The sequence below is a fragment of the Gallinula chloropus genome, assembly GCF_964237585.1.
Source record: "Gallinula chloropus genome assembly, chromosome: 11".
Classification (NCBI taxonomy): Eukaryota; Metazoa; Chordata; class Aves; order Gruiformes; family Rallidae; genus Gallinula; species Gallinula chloropus.
In genome coordinates, this window is record NC_140096.1 from 4,506,705 (window position 1) to 4,527,533 (window position 20,829).

Sequence of the window (20,829 nt, forward strand, 5' to 3'; positions counted from 1 at the left end):
TCTCCACCCAGGTTCCATGTACTAATCTCACTTTCATGGACTTTACACATGGATCTTGATAAATGAAAACCTGGTTTATATGTTTTGACCCACTCAATGGAAAGCAACACTACATATTAAGGGCGCAGGTCAGGGATGAGCTTTTTGGCATTTTCTGGGTTTGACTTGTATGATTTCTAATGCTCCATACACTGGTATGAACATGCACTCTTCAATCTCAGCATAAATGTTTCTGAAGTGTTCTGGGATTGTCAAAAATGAACTTGGGCCAAGATTCACAAAGAGAGATGTCAGACTCATTTTGTGTCCTAAAAGAAAAAGCAAGGGCGGGGGGGGGGATCCTTTTAAGAAGCGTAGGTATTTTTGAAAAATTATTGCATTTCACAAGACAGCACAGCCCATGGAGAAAGATGCAACAATTGCATTCAACTAATTAAATTTGGTCCAGTTTTTAGAGCTATTGTGACACTAAAAATATCTGAGAAGCCAAATTAATGGAAGACGAAGCAAACAGGTATTTTACTTAAATATAAGCTCTCAGCATTTTTTAAGTGAGTCTTGGTTCCCAAAGTGCTAATCCTTTCCACACCAAGCAGAATCTGGTAGGTAATCAGTATTTAAGAATAATCTGGGTACTTACTTCCTAAAATGACCAACAATTGCATGTACATAACTTGTCTGCTAAGGGAAAATTTTTGTAGCACACAAGTGATATGGGAATTTATACTCTCACTGTCAAAAGCAATTTAGATATTTAGGACGCCTATTATCACTATTTTTCATCAAGGTGTCCTCCTAAATATCTCTGTCACTACTGCAAATAAGACTTAGGAGCATTAAGTCATTTAGGCACTACATTCTTGGGGTTTTTCCTGAATTGTAACAAATAGTACTATTATTAGGTCAAAGTGTTGGCAATGTAAAATTACTTTGTATATAAAGAACATTAAAATAAATGATTTTTTCCATAATCATTTGCCAATGTGGTATCAGCAACACTAGCATGTGAACATGCAGATTTTCATGAGTAATCCAGTACAGAATTGCATTACCCAATTTAGAACCAGAGGAATGATAAAAAGGCTTATAAGTAGTACAGGAGAACAATAAGACCAGGATGGTTCAGAGAGCTGGCAGTTTCCACCATTTCTGAATGTTATCATTTTATGGTTGCATGAAAGGCTCTTACTAAATAAGAGTAAAATTCAAACTTGAAATAGACACATATCTATAATGTAAAATTACCACTTTCACAATGCTGCTCCACTTACTTGCTGGCAACAGCAGTTGAAGGCTTTGCATAGGTGCTACAAATGAGATGAAGAAACTGCAATTCAAAGTTCAGCAACAGAAAGACTCCTCCTGATTTTCATGTTTTATGAAAAGCAAAACACAACAAGCAGCATGTGGGAAGAAAAGTGATTTACCAGCCATGTTGATGAGTATGGCAACCAAACCAAACCACTCACCTCCCAAGACAAATTCACTACATGTGTCCAAAAGAGGAATTCCTTGGAAATGCACAGAACAGCTGTTCGGTTTGCAGAGGGAAATGCTAGAGATATTGTACCTACACATCCACATACATTTAACTGAATACAGACTGAAAAAGGTTTAAGGAGGAAAGCATCCCCACATCAACCAATTAAACAATTATGTTTGCATACTAGAGACAAATCAATAAAAATTTCCAGATTTAGACTTTCAAAGGTAAGAATTCAGTAGGAAACTTTGGGATTTGTACTGATATATAATAACTTAGGACCTAGTTCTAGCTGAGTGCACAGAACACTGGTCCCAAGGTTTTGCAGGATCATGTGCATAGCTACCTATTGTAATCTCATTTCTATGACAGCTTAATTTTCAATTAAAATTTAAAAAAAGATAAAAGAAAAATGTCCTTCAAGAAAACAAATATATCTGAACACAACTTCTTTCTCTTTAAAATTATTTAAACACCATTCAAAGAGAGGGGGAATCTGGAAAAACGACCTGGTTTATCTTGTTTACATGTAGAAGAGTTATTGAGGAAGATAAGTGACCACTTTGAAGATCTGCCTCATTTCTGTTCCCGTTTGCTGAAAGCATGCTTGCTATAGGTTGCTATGTGTTCCAAATCAGAAGTGGTTAAGTACACAAAATAAGGCTGGATTTTATTTGCAGAAGCACATGTTCAAAGGTTAAATTTTACTGCTCCAAAAGCAGTATCTATAAACTAGGGCAATACCTTAGAGATTATTAACCTCCTAGTTATGCCAGTGATTGTTTTAAGTAGTACAATTATTTAGTAAAACTTACCAGCAATCTATTCAACTAAATATTTTCAATGAGCTTTAATACTTTAAACCGTTGCCCACCAGAAACAAAGGAAAGCTACTTTTCTCTGAGAAACCTGTGCAGTGCTGTATTGTGTATAATTGAGAGACAAAATAAGAGCCAAATTAACTGAAAGTATTCTGATCCAACACTGAGTCATGAAATACTGGTGCCAGTCCTCAGAATAACACTTGCTTTCTTCCTCACTTTGGGTATATCATAGGACCTATCAGTTTTATCACATCTAGGGACCCTAAAGCAGAGATGCAGTGAAGATTGATTGGTTGTTAGCAAAGTGCCTTGAAGAAGAAAAGCATACCTTAAGACTACATCACAAGAATATCTAAGCCCTTAATCCTAATTGTGATTAAAAGAACGATCAAGGTATATCCAATTTTCAGAGGAATTCACTAACCTTTAAACCCCATCACCCAGTGAGAATTGTGATCTATACAGTACAAAAGATCAAGAGCAGCATAGCAAACAGGACCTTCTACAAAAACTTCATGCAACTAAGCAAGACATACAATTCAAATTACATTTCTGAAACAAAAACTTTGACTATGCAGCATCTGCAATGGCCTAGAGGATACGCAGGCATTAACGTACATATGAGACAGCATCAAGTACGTGCCCAAGGAACAGGTTCAAAAATATATTCATTCTGGGTGTTAACAAAAATGAAAGCCTCCTACTTTGGCACCCTTATTCGGTCTGCTGGTGCACCACAGGCTTACTCCAACCCAGGCTTTTACACCCATGAACCCACATACACCAAGATGACACGTCCCTGCAGACAACTTACACAGTCATTGGACCAGCACTGCTGGGTGTTACAGCTGGACACAACAGTGTGAAAACCTCACTGTGTAAAAAGAACAGGCACAGAGTTTATGATTAAAATGTTTGCCAGCTGTTTCCATACTCAAAAAGCACAAAGACTTTCTTGTATATTTTGTAACAAACTCTGTTCTAAGAGGTATCATAATAAATGGAAAGATATACCTGTGTGTTCTAGGTTTTCTAAACCACAATAAAATACAGTCACTCTCAGGCAGGACAGACTTTATATAGCCAGTAGCCTCTCTCATCTCAGAGTATGAAAGAAGCATTAATTTGTGCAACAGAAATGCCAGGCTGCCAGGTTTATAATCCATGTGTATGACAAGAACAGCAGACACTGAAGGCAATAGGCTCCTGTGCAACCTCACAGAAGACAGACCACACCAAAGAGCATCTCAGGGACTCAATGGTGAGCACCCAGTAATCCCATCTGGTTATATACTCTAGTCAGCACAAATTAGTGACAGTAAGTGGGAGCCCTACACTACACAACTCTGGAAGGAAACCAAGTAACTGTCAATAGAGGATTTGCTGCATAGAGGATTTTGCAGCATTTGTGTTAACGAATCAATTTAACCTGGAGTTCACATTCAGGCTCTGTAAGCCCTGCCACATTAAGCCTGCTTGTTGAGCAGGAAGACAGACTCTTAATTACTGTCAGCATTGATTTTGTAGCTGAAATTAAATTATTTAGATTTCAATGTAGTAAGACCCTCCTTCAGCTTCAGACCATTCTTTCCTGGCAAATACAACACTGGTGCAGATGGTACATGAAATATATTGTCACTACTTCTAATGAAGTGCAGCATCAGTTAGAAAAAAAGCAGTGGCACAGACAGAAGACTAAACACAATCACCACGCTCCCAGGCACATTTCACCAGTTTTCAAAACGATTTGTTACCAACCAAAGCTTCAGAGCATGGAATTCAGAATTAAGCCATTGAGGAAAGTTTCACAGACAAATGAAACTTCTTATTTCTACTGCTGATCTCTTATGACAAAGACACACAGGTTAGGGATGAGAGAGGCACACAGTACAGAACTGAAATAGGATATATCCCTTTGCCTTTTTCAGCAAGTGAAAATAGTCCAGCTACCACTGCTTGTTCAGCTCCAGGCTGTGCCACATCTGCCAATATGGAGATACAATTTGGCACATGTCTGCATTTCAAGCCCTGAAAGTGAAACCCAGCAAGGGTGTTGCATATTAAACTAGCCCAATTAAAAAGGGTAAATAACATTTTCAGAAGCTTTCTGTACGTAGAAGCTTCAGTGGAAGCAAATGCAGCCTCCTTAACTGTGTTTGCAAATTTGAAAACCATCTGCCTGCCTTCATGACTAGGTGAATGTTTTTCCCAACCCACCTGACCCCAGTTGACAGCACAGCATGTACTGACTGACCTTTCCTCAACATTTACCCAGCTGACTATTAATTTTAGGAGGAATAGCTGCACATACAAAGCCCAGCTGGAATAAAGGGTCACTAGTATCTCCAAAATACTGCATTAAAGCTCACAGCAATACATACAGCTCACAAAGTCGTTAGCCAGCCATTCCATTGAAATTCAAGCATGCAGCTATAAGGGTTTGGGCAAGAAGCATCCCTAAGCCTGATGTTGCTGATGTGCTGTTAGAGTGGTCACCTGGAGGCAAGAAAACAAACATCTGTTCCTATTACCTCAGCCAGAATGGGACACACTAAGCTCACCTGTTTTTTTTTTTTTCCCTCAGAAACAAAACCTCAAAGATGTAATATAAATTTAAAGCTTCAAAGATGGACAGATTTGTTTCTTATCTCCATATAAAAGGTGCCTTTATGCGTAAGGGGTCCTAATAAAAATTACCACAGGTATAAACACCTTTAATAGAGGTTACTGTTGTTCAGCCCAGTTTTAATCTACCACTAGTTCATGAAATTGCAGTTATAATAGCTGTCATTACAACATTTAATTGCACATTTGATTATACTGTTATTACCCAGTTTGGAAACAGTCTTTAGAACAGAACACATCCCACAGTACTCACTGCCTGGACAAACAAAACTTTGATAGTTCCAGTGATTCTCACTGTGCTTGTTGTTACTGCTGGATTTCTGGCAACCACTTGTTAGAAAACTAGAGAATTTTCTTCCCCAAAAATCTCAAAGTCCATCCCATTGTACATTTCAGTTCAGCAAACACTGGGGCTGCTGGCTAAGTAGGTACGTCATACACAACAATTTAACAGAGGCAGAGAAGAAAGTGGAAAGCCTCAGTTACTCAGGCAATCCATCTCTCTGAAGAGTCACAAAGAGCATGGCACTCTTGCTGCCAGCACCACGCACACCTTTCCTGTTCTGCCTTTATCACCCACTGCAGGGAACAGTGTAAATACAACACTGTGCTCACATGAGAACCCTGGCTGTCTAGCCCACTGCCTCAGAACTGCTTCTGCTTTCCCCTCATCCCAGAAAGTCAGGAGAGGGGTAGTGGTGACACGACAGCTCCACACTTTGAGGTGGCAGAGGCTTTTCTCCACAAACAGCAGCTCCTCGCCATGCCCTCACAGTGCAAATGTGGACAAGCCATGGACTGCACACCTTCCCCCTCCCTGCCTATTTATTTCCTGACAGCAATGCCCACTAAGTCTTCCTGGACAAGTTCCTACTACACACCAAAGATGCATTGGTTAAGTGGCTTAGAAGCTACAGACATGTTGGAGGGACATGTGCATGGCCCAGAAATGACTCTTAGGATGGAAGACTATGATTAACAGTCAACTAGCTCTCAGAAAAACATCAACTCTAAAATTTCAGTAGCCTCAAACCACTAGTTGCATTCAAAGGTATGGTTCCTTTTTTTATAGACATGGTTCTGTGGGAACGGAAGTGGGAGGCATACGAGTCAGGGTGCAGAAGAGCATCTGAATGTTGCCATTTTAGTTATCTTATTCTCACTTAGGTGTTAAAAATCTGCAGTCCTAGCCAGCAATCTTATCCTGCTATGTTAATCTTTTTAAACGAAGTGTCTTAGTCAAAGCTGACTATTGTTAGCTGATATCAAATCAGTGTAGCAATTCGCCATCGGCATATCTTGATCTAATTATGTTCTGGAAAGAATCGAAATAGATCTAAGGAAAATTCAGATAATGGAACAGGCAAAACAAGAAAGGGAAAGGAGGAGCATAAACAAAAGATAAAAGCACAGAGAATAAAGGAAAAATCGCTGAGATACAAAAAAATAGGATTGGATGATAGTGAAATAGTGGGGGGTATGCAGAGAGGCAGAGAAAGACCAGGGATTAAAAATGGTACCATCATCTAATGCATTCTATGAAATAGAATGTCTCTGCAGACATGTGAACGTGGTATGCTCAGGAGCAGGGCCACACAACATAACGTGTCTGATCTGAAAGCTGGGAGCAACCAATGTTCATCTGTACTATGTCCATGGATTAGGAGATACAACCAGTGGAGACAAAACCTCACCCTCCCATGGACCTACCCAGGACTGACAGCTCTGCATCCCATTCAGCAATTCATCAGAATTCAACTGCTGGCACAACGCTCACAAATAGACCAAAGATGCCACAGATACTTCCAGTACAGGAAACAGATCCTGTCCAGCTGGGAGGATGCTCAGTGGAGTTCTTTGTTCTTTCTAGCCCACAGCAGTACTAAAAAGTCTGTCAGCTCCCCAAAATTGTATTAGAATTCCTTTTCTTTCAAGATGAAGGGAAAAAAAAGAGTCTGTTCTGACTTTTTAAAATCTGTTTTCATAAGGATACACCATTTGCAGAAGGCCTAATTTTTTCTGTGCCCTATCCCATGTTGCAACTTCCCTCAACATTCTTAGGATCCAAAGGATTAATGAAGAAATGTTAGTATTGCAAATTGAATTATAAATATTTTCCTACACTTTTAAGTAAAAATTCTTTCTTCAAAAAAACCCCAACAAAAAACCCCAAACAAAACAGAAAAGGAAATCTCTTTCCTTTCTTTAATACACACTCAAAATCCTTTAGTGCTGGAATTAGAAGGGATGCGTGAATGTGGAGAGTGTCAAAATACAAAGGACACTGAAAGAAAACCCACACCTTTGTAAAAGGAAACAACTTATTGTAATTTGCACCTCTTTTGCAAGCATACCCCTCGACAAATAGCTCATTGCAAAGAAATCCCTCGAAGATAAAAAAAAAAATCATCAAATTCGTTCTACAAATTGTAGCTAGGTAACCATATAGAGGCAATTCCCCCATCATAAGGCACAGCTTAGCTCTCTCCTGTTAACATCAGCCTCTCATTAAGGACACAGAACCGCCTTCAGAATGTTTTCTCTCGGTGGGAACACTGACACTGACCTACAGAGCAGCCATGTGGCAGGCGCCCTGCAGAAAAGCATTAGGACAGTTCTGATCCACAGGCTTGACAGCCCAAATGTTCCTCCCCTACCTGAGCTGCCCCGCACTGAAAGCGGTGCCACACAGCATTCCGACAGAAGACGACTCCCAGCCTTTCAGGCTTTTCAGCTGCCTGCAGTCTGAAAGAGAAGCCACAATATTAGTGGGTCTCATCAAAGGCTACTTCTCCATATTTCTTACAGTCATTTTCTTTGTACTTCTGGCACCACCTTTGTTACGAACTTTTATTGCCTGCCTTTAAAAAATTATCAGCTTGCAATGGGCAGCAGGTGAAGGGATCTCTGAAAATCCCTCTGTATGGGGAGAGCATGAACATGTACATTTGAGTTTGAACCGTAAGTTTTCCCATGCCAGCAAACCACTTACAACATCAGCGAGGGGAACAGTGTTTGAGGTGGTTATATTCAAGACATGCTGTTTACAATGTGCTCTGTATTCTGAAGTCATTGTTTTACAATTATTCAAATCAACTGAGTCCTTAATTTAAGAAGTAAAAACAGGATTCTTTCCAGCATCTGAGAAATTAAGAGTAACATTTACTTGCTGCTTGATAACCTATAACAAAAACAAAGGTTTCAGACAAGAATAATTTGAACATCAAACACTGCTGTTCTAGTTAGGTCTTTTCTTAAAAAACGGTCTATTTCCTAAGTTACAAGCACAACCACTGTTGCATCATCTTACAGTACTGGAACTGCTGTTGAATATCAGGGAAGGGTAATAGGATAGATAAAAGTTCTCTAAAAGAGAAAACAGAAAGGTGGGGTTGGTCAGCCCTTCATTTGAATGTAAATGTAATTATGAGGCAGCCAGTTAGGCTGACGTCAGACCAGATCTTGGTAAACCATTACCACCAGCACCTGGTAACACAGTTGATAATAAAAGAGGATGAAGTAGAAGATTCCAAGCAGAGAGGCATTATTAGAGAAAACCAAACACAATTCTTTTTTAATCAACAGAAGAAAATCCCAAAGAACAAGATGCTGCGTATTTACAACCTGTGACAACCATGTACGTGAGCCCTCTCTTGGATAAAGAGACCAGCATGTACCCAGGACCTGCAAGGGCTAGCAGCAACCTGCCAGTGCAAAACTTTGTGTCTACTCCACCCTATTCAGATTACATGGGATATCATCATGTGCCAACTCTGGACACCCATGGGCAGCCGGCGGGAACCTGGGGATCTCACTATGGCCCACAGCGGGAAGACTGGAACGCTTACGGCCCAGGACCTTCCAGCACGGCTGCTGCCGCACAGATCAACGGCTCGTCCCCCGGACAGGTCTCCTACAGTTCTGCTGACTACAGCACCCTCCATCCTGCTGGATCTGGGGGGTTACCTCCTGTAGAAACAATTAATACACAGCAAATCTCTCCCAGCAGCCAAAGGCACAGCTCTTACGAGTGGATGAGGAAAACGGTGCAAGCTAACACTACTGGTAAGCATACATTCATCTTTCAACCCGAGAGTGCATCTTCTGCTATCGCTGATCTTATAAATAATTAACTTTACTGGAAGCACACAGGTTGATGGGTCATTTATGACATTTATTTAGCCTACTGCTGTTTAATGCAGTTTTAACTAAAATCACACTAGTTTCACTTTCATCCCAGAAAGGCTTTATATGGTTACAGCAGAAGTGCTGTTGTGTTTAGATACGGCTGCATCTCACTCAAGTCCAGGAATCTTCCCTGTAACAATCTGTATAGAATTTTGTATGAAAACCAAGGTTTTGTTGAGAATGTTACAGAACAATGAATGCAGAAACATTTAACAGTTGCAGGAAAAAATACTGTATAATTGTTTTGTGCTGCAAGGTAAATAAAACATCAGGTTGATCTGTTTAAATCTCTCCAGACTTTTCAACACTTTAAGACAATTATGTGCTCTGATACAGCCGTGGCAATTATACAGTTTTCTCCCATTGTTCCTGTCTCATTTTTCTGCCTAGATTCATTAGGTGAGAGGAAACATTCCTAGAGTAGTAATCTGACTCAAAATGATCAGTGTGGGCTATTCTGTTTGCAGACTACATATGTCATTAGCTAAACTTCCTTTTCATTTGGTCTCAAATCAGTTTTACAGTATTTTTCTCCTGTACAGGAACTTTGCAGCTTGCCACAATTACACAATTAAAAATCAGTTTCTTGCAAGTGTCAGTCATGATGCTCCTGGCTTTGTCACAAGCCGCATCGCAGATGAACCTTTCAGCGTGTATTACCAAGGTGTAAATTGGGTGTAGCAAGGTTTGCTAAATCTATTTCTAAGGTTAAAAGTAGTAAGTGTGTGTTAGAGAGCATCAAAGAAGCTGCTCTAAAGAAAGGAGTAATTACAATCTGAGCAATCTTAGAAGACACACAAAATCAGCACTGCTGCTTGAGACACAGTCCTCCTTCAAACGGTTATTTCCCAAGAAGAAAGTTAGTCCGGTAACTGCTTCTTAGCCAGAAAGCAGATACACAGTTTTCCTACTGTTACTAAATATAAAATGCCCAGTGAACATTAAGATATCACAATGCCACCTTTCAGCTTGCAGTCTCTACAAAGGTCTTCAAAGCCAGACAGATTTATAGTTTGTTTTCCCCCCTCCCTGTATGTATACTGATGTAAATCAGCAGTAACTTCATTAACATCATTGGAGATTTCCAGGTGTAGAAGTGATGCAAGACTTGTGTGTAGACCAAATTCCATTGAGTCTATCAAATGTCAGTGAGGCAATGCTGTCTGTCATGTCATGGTCTCAGCTGAATCTTAAATGCGTCAGCACTCTTAAAGAATAAAAAAGAGACTTAATCTACATCCTAAGTTTTACATTTACTGCACAGACATGGAAGACCCTGAAAGGTTTCTCACATGCTTGCTCAGCTTCATAAAATATGTATACAATCCAGAACAGTGGTTATGTGCCTGAATTCATCTCTCCTCTGAAAAGCACTTACACAGAAGTTACAGGCATGCCAAAACACTTTATGAACAACACTGGACAGGTGAAATGGGGCCTGTCAATAGCTACATGCCCTGCAGCTGTACATTCCTACAGCCGGACCCTTTGAAGTGCTAAAAGCAGCTCAGGACTTCACAGAATTGGGCTGCAGTCATCAACCCAGCTTAGAAAGAAAAAAAGGTTTGGGAGAGTAAAGCATAATCGTGTTTTGCAAAACAAGAGTAGTACCAAAAGGATTTGGCTTCTCATTAATGATTTTAAAATAATGGTAACTAAGAACTGAAAAAATTTTAATCCCTACACATAAAAAGTTGTGAAAAATGAAAGGAAACTCAAACAAATAATGTCAACACTGAAATTATGCATGTAACATATGAACTTCCCTAGAAGATAACCTAAGAAAGCTTACTTGATACCACTACAAGCACTCTTTGAAACAGACTTGTTCCATTTTGTCTGATTGCCATGATATTATCCATGCTATCAAAGTAGCTCATTCTTCCCCTTCAATATTACCACTGCCTAATACAGTTCCAAATATGGCTCTAAAATTTCAGAGTTGCCGCCATAAATGTCACAAATACATTTATATATAAATACGTGTTATGCCCTCAACGTCCCTAGTGGTGTGTGCTCTCACTGATGTATGTGAGCAGCATGGAGTACCTGCACTCTCATCTAATTAAATAATGGAGCTGACTGAAATACAGCCCTACAAGCAACAGGAATTTTTTTTTGGGTGGGTTGGGGACATTAATGGGAATTTCCCCCCCTTTATTTAGACTCTATTAAACACACTACATTCTGATTCAATATGTGTATTCAAAATTGTCTACCAAAAATTAAATTGCAGGAATTCTCAGGATGAAAAAACATCACCAAGACAGAAGTGCTACATCCTTTCAATAGCTAAAATTTTACTTGAAATGACATACCTTCCCACTAAAAGACTGTAACTATATTGAGAATCAAAGCTTTTTTTAAGGTCAAATACACAAACATGAGGCAATAAGGAATTTTAAAACACAAACATTGAAAGCAGGCTTGAAAAGAGACCTTCCTAGACAGGCTATCATAACAAGAACAGAATACCTACAGAATTCCTTACAGTGCAATACTGTTTTTACTAAAAATCAATGACAAAATGCCCTGTCAACTTCAGTTATGTAAGAGCAGAACATCAAGCCAATTAATTTCTAAAACTGGTGTAATCAACAGTGTAAATGTATGTTTTATGAAGGAGAGTGAGCCATCCAAGCATGAAACTTACTGACAGGAAGATGTCTAAACAGGGGCCTAGAAAAGAAGTTTTAAAGATATACAATCTATTATATGAGACTTCACCTGGGAGTGACCCTTCTGAGAAAAAGAATGGACTGTAAGAGGACTAAAGGACAACATTTTATGTTTTGAAAGATCAGCCTTAGCTTTTTTATTTAGACTATGATCAACACGTTTTATGTCTTTATTTGAACAAGCAATGATGTACAAGAATTCAGATTACATCACAGCAGAAACAGAGCCAGAAAGCAAAATAGAAAAGCAGGGAGGAAAAAAAAAAGCCAGCCCTCTGCTCTAAAGCTAATTTATTTTTCTTTGTAAACTAGTTGTGACATCTATTTTCCACTGGCCTACATTGTCTGAGGTTTTGAGGCCTATCTGTCATATTGAGGCAACAGACCCTTTCAACACTTTGCTTTGCTTTGATATGCAGTCTTGTCTCTTCCTTCTCCCTCTTTTCTTCAGGAGTTATATTGCCGGAAAGGGTGATGATTTTCACAGCAAATAAAGAGGCCTTCTCCTGGCTTTATTGTCTTCAGAAGAAATGCTCTGTGAATTTTATGACCAAGGGGAATGGGGAAAACTACTCCTTTTCTCCACCCCTTCAAATCATGGTTATATTTGCTGATTATAGTGAAGCCAGAATAACCCTGTTGAATTTTAACTTGTTTTCAAAGATTACCTCCTAAGCCTTCAGTTTACAAGGAATCTGAATATCGATACTATTGTTAACATGATAACTATTAGAGCAAATATTTCAAAGCAAAAAATTTGTAACTTGAAACCCCCCCCTAAACCTAGCTTGATGATTGTTTTAGTCCTGCAAATTTAGGCAGGAAAACCTTGCACACTATAAGGCAAAGCGGCAGAGAATTTGGGAAGACGTGCTTAATTATGTGTATTTCAAAATGTCTTAAGCTATGTCTACCTCTAGCCTTCAGATAAAAATACTGCAGTCTATCCTGAGTGTTGGTCCAAAATTAGAGAGAACTGCAGAAAAAAAAGTATTCCTTCATCTATTTCTGTCCTTTTTTCCTCTGCTAAGATGAAAGAGTCTGACATTTGTTTAGGGCTTGTAAATTCCAAACCAATTGGCTTGTGTTTCTGAATGTGAAAGGGGTTCTTGATAAGATCTCCTTGTCGCTCCTTTGTGTGGCGTGTGCTTCATCTTAACACCTCAATGGATTTTAGGGAACCACTTTAAAGGAGTCTTTGTCCTACAGTTTGTCCCAGAAAACTCACATCAAAAAAAACCTGGGAAGATCTGAAGAAAAAGGAAAACTACCTTGTTGGCTGTTGAAAGTGCAAAGGAGAACAAATAAATTGAAGAGTGATCTCTCTGTATTATTATTACATGAAGAATTGTTTAAAAAAAGTCTGAAATCAGAGGTATCCTCTACTAAGTAATGGTTCTCGGCTTATTCATCCAATGTATTTAAGAATATTTCTTTTATGCATTAGGGAGAGAATGATACTGAAATACTTTTACAAGCATTTTATTGCCACGTCTTACAAATTGCCAAGTGCCTGCAACTCAAACGGGAAACTCAGCACACAGAGTACCAACCCCCGGGAACAGCTCCACAGGCACCCAGCAGCTGGCAAGACAACCTTTTTGAAACAAATACATGTAAATGATTGTTGAATTTATAAGCATGTCCTGTGGCCACACAAGAAAGCAAAAGCATTTCAAGCAGGACATTTCTCTGCATTAGAGGTGATCTTCAAAATCTCAAATAAAGAATTAAGACATGGTACAACTGGACAAATTGTGGCTGAAGTTCAGTCTTGAAATACTGTGTATTTATGCCCACATATACATGGAAGTCACTTCAATGAAACCCCCCTGAGATCAAATATAGCTAGGAGCAGTTCTGTACTGCTATGAATTATTTAAGATGCTTCAGGATGTTTTTCACTTAAGAGCTTTACATTTAAATGTATGTTTACAGAGGGAGGGAGAAAACAAAGGAGACTGTTATGATAGCAAATACTCACTTATCCACTCTGCACCCCATATTCCTTCTCTGTAACACAGAAAACAATCCTGTGCAAGTACTCTGTAGTTCAGTTAATAATGTCTGTAAAATATTTGAGAAGTCTGAAAGAAAGATGCTATAGAAAATAAAATTCAAATTAATAATCGTATTTCTTTCTTATACAGGCAAAACAAGAACAAAAGAAAAGTACCGAGTTGTTTACACAGATCATCAGAGACTAGAATTAGAGAAGGAATTTCACTGCAACAGATACATTACAATCAGGAGAAAGTCAGAACTTGCAGCAAACCTGGGACTCTCTGAAAGACAGGTACATGGAGACTGTCCGTAGTGTGACAAAGTTTGTGAGTATATCTGGCACATGGAGAATACTCTATGCAAATAGAAATTCATAAATAGGTTAATTCGACAGAAGCCTCCAGTTATGGGTAACTAAACATTAGGAATTCATTTATACTAGAAAAAGGATTTATTCTTACACCTGTAACAGCTTGCTAGCCAGCTAGAATTTAAGCAGTTCAGCTTAACGTTACTTTAGCTAGGCTCCTGATAGTTAAAACACTCACTATTTTATTTCTTCTTGCAATCACACAAGGTTGTGACCAGAAAAGCTCCAAAGCATCGGATACATTTCAGCTGTAAGCCAGGAAAATGATAACTCAGCATTCAAAGGGCAATCAAATAAGATACCTTATTTTATTACAAATTTATTGCCACTATTTCCACAGCCCACATTCTTCTTCAGTCAGATTTCAGCACATTTTAAGGAGCCTTTGATTTTCAAGGCAATATTTCTTTTTGCTATTATGCTCAGATACTTCACCTACAGCAGTAGTTCTCACACACTATTTACAGGATGCTTTAGGCTATAAAATTTTCATGCCAAATTTTTATGCCTGTTAAGCACAGATATGTGCTACCCATTCAGGAGATTTAGGCACTCACTTAAATCCACTGATTCTTCGGAAAGCAGCTCTGAATTCATTCATATGAAGTACATAATCAAGCTCAGTCCTGAACAGTCTCCTGAGCAGAAGCCCAGGTATCTTCACTGTGTTCATACAAAAAGACTAGAGGAAAAAGAGTTTCCTCAGATTACTGTGCCTGAAAGCACACTTAGGAAGCACAGCTCTGCAGTGTGCAAATAAAGTAACTTATACACAGAATTTCAGGGATTCTGCCATAGCTGGGAGGAGAAGGAACATTTGGTGATACTGGATAAGGCATCTCATACATTCAAAGCCAGATTTATTGTCCCCAGGTAAATTTAAACAAGAGATCTTTCTTACTCAAATTCTACAAACTTTTGTTGTTTCTGAATACACACATTCAGTTCTCTAAATATTCACCTCTTTCATCATCCTCTGCTTCATTCTGTGCAAGAACACAGAACAGGGAGGGACCAATTGGAGCTGAAGTGTGAGGATGCACAGATAAGCGATGGTATTTTAGGATCAAGCACTGGATTTTATAAACACAGTGACATGCAGTGACGCTCAGTCCCAGACTGAAATAGTGCTGAGATCACACCCCACAGAATGTTGCATGGCCCAGAAAGTAACTATGAATAACAAGTCTATCATTGATGGGCAGAAGCTTGTTATACAGCAGGATATAGCTGCACTGGAAAACGTTCAGAGAACTGCAATTATGGAAGAGTCAAAGCTTCACCTTAATGTTATACAAGCTGACTGATTTAGAACACAGACATGCCTGGAGTAACCAGTGACACTGCATAAAATCACTGGGTTCCTTCTGCATAGCTGTTACTCTTAAAGCCATCCAAATTTTCACTGGTAAATTTCCTTCAAATATAATGTAGACAAAATACATGATTTGTCTGCATTTCTACAGGACTCATGCATGACAAAGCTAAATGCTTCTTACCGTCATTGCCAGTAATGCAATGAAAAACCCTAGAAAATATTAATGAGATTTTCAATACAAAGCAATGGTACAACTTTCTTGACCATATGGTATTCACAGTGTTCAACACCTTAAAGGATGTAACAAAAAAAAATGCAAAGGAAGAACACAAAAAAATTAATAAGTAAAACACAAATGGTGTCTCTACTCATTTACCTTCACATAGGAAGCAAAATAGAGTTACTTAAGCTAAAAGTAGATTTTGAATAGACAGGAGTCTTTACATCTGAGCAATTAGCTTGGTAAAATCACTGGATTTAAGTAATACTGGTATATCTGTTTATACATATGATGTAGTATGTAGGTATCTGTAAATACATATATAAATGTCTAGTCCGGTAACAGAAAATTAAAAAGTTTAAAAATACATATGAATACATACACACAAAAATCACTCAATATAAAGAACCCTCATTATGTGGGTTTAAATTATTCTGTAATACAAAATCTATTCTGTAATAAAGAAATCTTCAAAATTTTCCCATAATTGCATCTTCCTGAACTACATGTGCCACTGTCAAAGCTTAGATAGTGAACTAGGTGGACCCAGAGTCTAAACAAATAAGTTGATTCCTGTGTTCCTAAATATAACCCAGCAAGTTCATTTTACACCAGGTCTAAGAAAAGAAAATAAATTTCTATTGCTTATGATGCAGAAAATGAATACAGAGTAAAAAGTTTCACTGCACAAAGCCAGTGGTTTGGGGTTTTCTTGAGAGGGAGGTATTTGGGGTTTATGTTTTTTGTGTGTGTATTCATTTTGTTTTGGGGGGGTTCAGATTTCTTTTACATATCTATACTTTCATTGTTGTTATAACTGTAAAAATCAGATCTCTACTTTGAATTAATCATCATCTATAACACCACAGGTGAAAATCTGGTTCCAGAATCGCCGAGCAAAAGAAAGAAAAATAATCAAGAAGAAAATCTCTCAGTTTGATGGCAGTGGGGGTTCCACACAGAGTGACTCTGGTTCACTCAGTCCAAATGAAATGTCTAGTTCTCTGTTCCCACCCCCTCATGGCATAAATGGATTACAGCCAAGTGACATTCATCAAGTCATGGTTTCAGAATGAACAAAGGAAATAAAACAAGGGGAAATAGAAAACAAGAATGAATTTCCCTGCCACCCCCCCAACTCAACTTTGCAAAGGACCACTCACCTTTAACTGTCTCCAGAGTGCTGATTTATAGGTACAGGAGCTGGGACTATTCTAAAAATATTTTAACTATTGCAGAAATCTCAGGGAAATTGCACTGCTAAGATTCATCACTCAATCTGAGTAGGAGGTACTTTGCTTCAGCCACTGACATAAAGAATGATATAACTGAAGATTCAAGTAAATGAATCTTGTGCCACACACACTCAGAGAAAACTAAGTGAACTGATTGCAAGATAGAGTACTACTGCAAAAAAAGATGCTGGGGGTATTTGGTTTGTTATTTTTTATATAGAGTGAAACATAGCAATTAATACATATTCACACTTAAGTGTACTGAAAAGAATGCTACTTTTTGAAAAAAGAACAGAATCATTTAAACCACTTTGAAACATTCAAGAAATGTGGTAATGTTGCCATACCAACACCTTGCAGTTAAAGAGAACAAGTAGTCTTTGCCCTGTTGTGATAATGCTGATATATCTGTGTTTAAGCATGCCAACCTTGTAAGCAGTGGTTACATATATATCATCACATCATTCCAAGCCTGTAAGGAATGCAGCATTGTAAGAAATGCAGCAATGTGTCATACACATTAGTAAACGCCAGATAGTTTGGAAAGTAAGTATAACTTCGATTCTCAATGAATGCAGATCTTACTGCTTAAAAATGAAAGCACCCATGTAACAAGAACAGAATTGTTACCACCAGCAAAGCACCAAAAAGCAAATATAGAATTTGTTTAATGTCTCTAAACCTTTAAAGGTAAATGCTAGTAGTCTTGGGTCACTGATTTTAAACATGACACCTATTTTGGGCTAGAGGCAAGAAATATTCCAAAGCTGTATTTCAAAGTACTCCTGAAAAAGGATAAACATGTTCATGGTGTGTTTATCTTTAATTACTGCAATGGAATCTAGCAGACAACTGACAAGTCTGGAAAAAGTAGAGAGAAAACCCAAAGCACTAAAATCCCCAAACCCTTCAGTAGTACAATTCACTAGAATTTCCTCGTAGGAGCGATTTGATAGTGTAACAAGTGCTCTACTGGAGGAAAAGAATACTGAAAATCAGGAGCAAAGGTAATAAAAAGGGAAAATGGAAGAAAACAAACAGAAACCACTGTTATCTGGTATATAATATGATGAAATCATACATCACTTACTTCAACTTCATCAAACTCTTGGTCTCAGGTACAGCAGATCAAACTGCTGTTCTTGGTATCAATGAGCACTGAGAATGCACTGAGCAACAAGGATAGAACTCATCAAAACATTAATTGTCTGGATTCAATAAATTAGATCACTTCAATTTGAAGATGTGCCTCACTGTTTCCCAATTATTTAAAAATAACAGAGTCACTCCATGAAAGTAATTCTATTAGGAGTTGTGATAGTAACACTTCAAAAATCAGTGCTAAATTATGAAATTGTAGATACAAATGTCTCAGGCTAAACTAGGAAAAAAAAAAATCTGTGACAGAATAAGACCCTACTGACTGTAAGTATCTTGTGGGTGGTTCTCTAATATACTCCTAATAATATTATTCATATGGTTAAAATAAATAGGCACATCTTGATGCAAACAGAAAATCTTGTGCATATAAATATTTATAAAACTCAACCCTATGAGAAACAGAGTACATCTGCATGGCTTTAATTCAGAATCTTCTAAAACTGCTCACTGATGTGACAGCATTATGTGGCTGCATGGACATTTAGAAGACAGAGCAGCATGCCACTGAGCACACAGCAGAACAGATCTACTTCTTTTTATATTAATGTAAGTATACATGCTAGCAGACAGCAAAACACATACACATTGCTATGCTTTTGATTCAAAGAAACACATACAGCAGGTATAGGAGAGGAGGTTTTCCCAGTTCCACCAGCCCTTCCACTTCTGTTGTCATTTCCACAGAATCACAGAACATTAGGAATTGGGAGGGACCTCAAAAGATCACCTATTTCAACCCCCCCCGCCAAAGCAGGATCCCCTAAATATACACTAAACAGACTTTTGTACATGAAGAATATAGAAGATAAAAATAATTTCCCAAGACACTCAAGAAAGAAGCTGTAATATTTTAGGCATACAAGAAAAAAGGGAAGAGAAACATTACCTTGCTATACAAATCTCAAATCCTCAAAAGCCCTACCTTTCAGAAGGGCTACCTGTAGAGAAGAGCAGGCAACAGCTTTTGTGACGGTATCAGTGACAGAGAACCAGAAAGTGAGACACGACTTTTCCTAGTTTCTAAATTTTTGGGATGAGTTTTCAAGTCACCAAGGAAGAATGGCAACTTTGATTATACTTGTATACCAGAAACGTATGGTTTATCATAAAGTTTCTCTTTCCCTCTAATTTATATCAAAATTGAAAAAAAAAAAAAATGTACCTAGTTTATCTATTGGGCTCACATTCAACATATGCAAAATTATCACCTCGCAGTTTCTGAACAAGCTCCAATCCACCTTTCCTGAATTGTCATGGAGTCAGGAAACACCACGCTGCTCTGCCAAGCTGGCCAGAAGAGCCACTGAAGCCACCAATTGTACTTCAGAACCACAGTTCACAAAGGAAACCTTTTAAAATGAGACTGTATTAGATGTCAATGGGATACAAAGCAGCTCCTATGAGATGTTGAAAATCAGGCTTGTCAATAAAAAGTGTTTTCCTTTTTCCATGAGCTTCACCCTGATTTTTTTCCCCCCCCATCAGGTCTATTTCAAATGTACTGAAAGCACAGGTTAATAAATATTTGGGGGAGACAGTCTCTTTTGTGCACTAGATTACAATCCAGTACAGTCTGTAGGCTGAGATGGTTTTCTCTGGCTACAGTTACGTAGCTATAATTATTCCCCCTACCTTGCACTGTGCCTAGCTACCCTCCATCTAGATCATAACATCCCTTTAAATTTAAAGTGCAGTGCCACAGCTGTTTCTCAAAATAATCTAAGGGGAAAAGAGTATTCAATTCTCTTAGACCAACCTGGATCATTTTTAGTAAACTGGATTAGAGAGCAATTAAATATGCAGTCATATTACCAGATCAGGAGGATGGGAAGTCATAAAGAAGGGAAAACAACAAGCAACTGAAAGAAGGAAATTCCTACTGTCAGTGACAGGGTTTGGACAGTGGATCTGACTGTAGCCCGCATTTTTTTTTTTTTGCAAAATCACAAATACAATTCAGAACTGCATGCTGGCACATTTTAATGGCTCATTAAAGACTACATGACAGCCTGAAGTCCATCCTATATTCAAGTCCTGCTGAGATCAGCACAGGAACCAAAGGATTAGGATACACAGTTGGGGGAAGGCAACCCAGCCATTGCAAAGTGCCTACATCACTATTACCTCCTGGCAGCTATGTTCAGCTCTTCTACATTGTGTACACAGAGGAAAAGCTTCAGAAGATGTGATGTAGCCCTTGCATTTAATTTTTGTGTTTACATAGGGGAGAAGACACAATAAAGGCTATAAATAACATTTTACACTATTTCTCTTTCCTTCTTTGAAGACTTCTCCAGGGATTTTAATTAGACTCTCCTTTAGCACCATTAGGCAATAAAAATAATAAATCAAACACAATCCTTCTCACCCAGTGGATATTTTCCCCAATCTCTCTGTTTCCTGTCTTTTTCACTTTATGTAAATAGAAAACTATCATGCTGTTTAAGTTTAGCTGTTCAAATGGTATTTTGAGTTTGTGAAGTAGTGAGCCACTTTAACACCATGCTGGTATCAAAAGAAAATTCTGCATCACACAACTGTCTGATTCCAGCAGCCAACAAATCCTTTCTGACATTTATTTGCATCATCTTTATTCTTATGAGAATATTGCAGAGGTGCCAAACCTTTGGGAACAATTACCTTTCTCAGTCCCACTATCTATAAATACTTAATCAAGGAGGAACACTTTACCACAAACTGCTCATGCTGAGACTCAATGCAGC

The 20,829-nt window shown here is 38.3% G+C and overlaps 1 protein-coding gene across 1 annotated transcript; it reads left to right on the plus strand.

Moving 5' to 3' along the window:
• Positions 1-8,567: 8,567 nt before the first annotated feature.
• Positions 8,568-16,786, plus strand: LOC311195701 (homeobox protein CDX-4-like; the record flags this gene model as incomplete). Its single annotated transcript, XM_084269127.1, has 3 exons — positions 8,568-8,997; positions 13,949-14,094; positions 16,580-16,786. 3 exons carry the CDS (start codon positions 8,568-8,570, stop codon positions 16,784-16,786), a joined length of 783 nt encoding a protein of 260 aa, XP_084125253.1.
• Between the last annotated feature and the right edge of the window lie 4,043 nt (positions 16,787-20,829).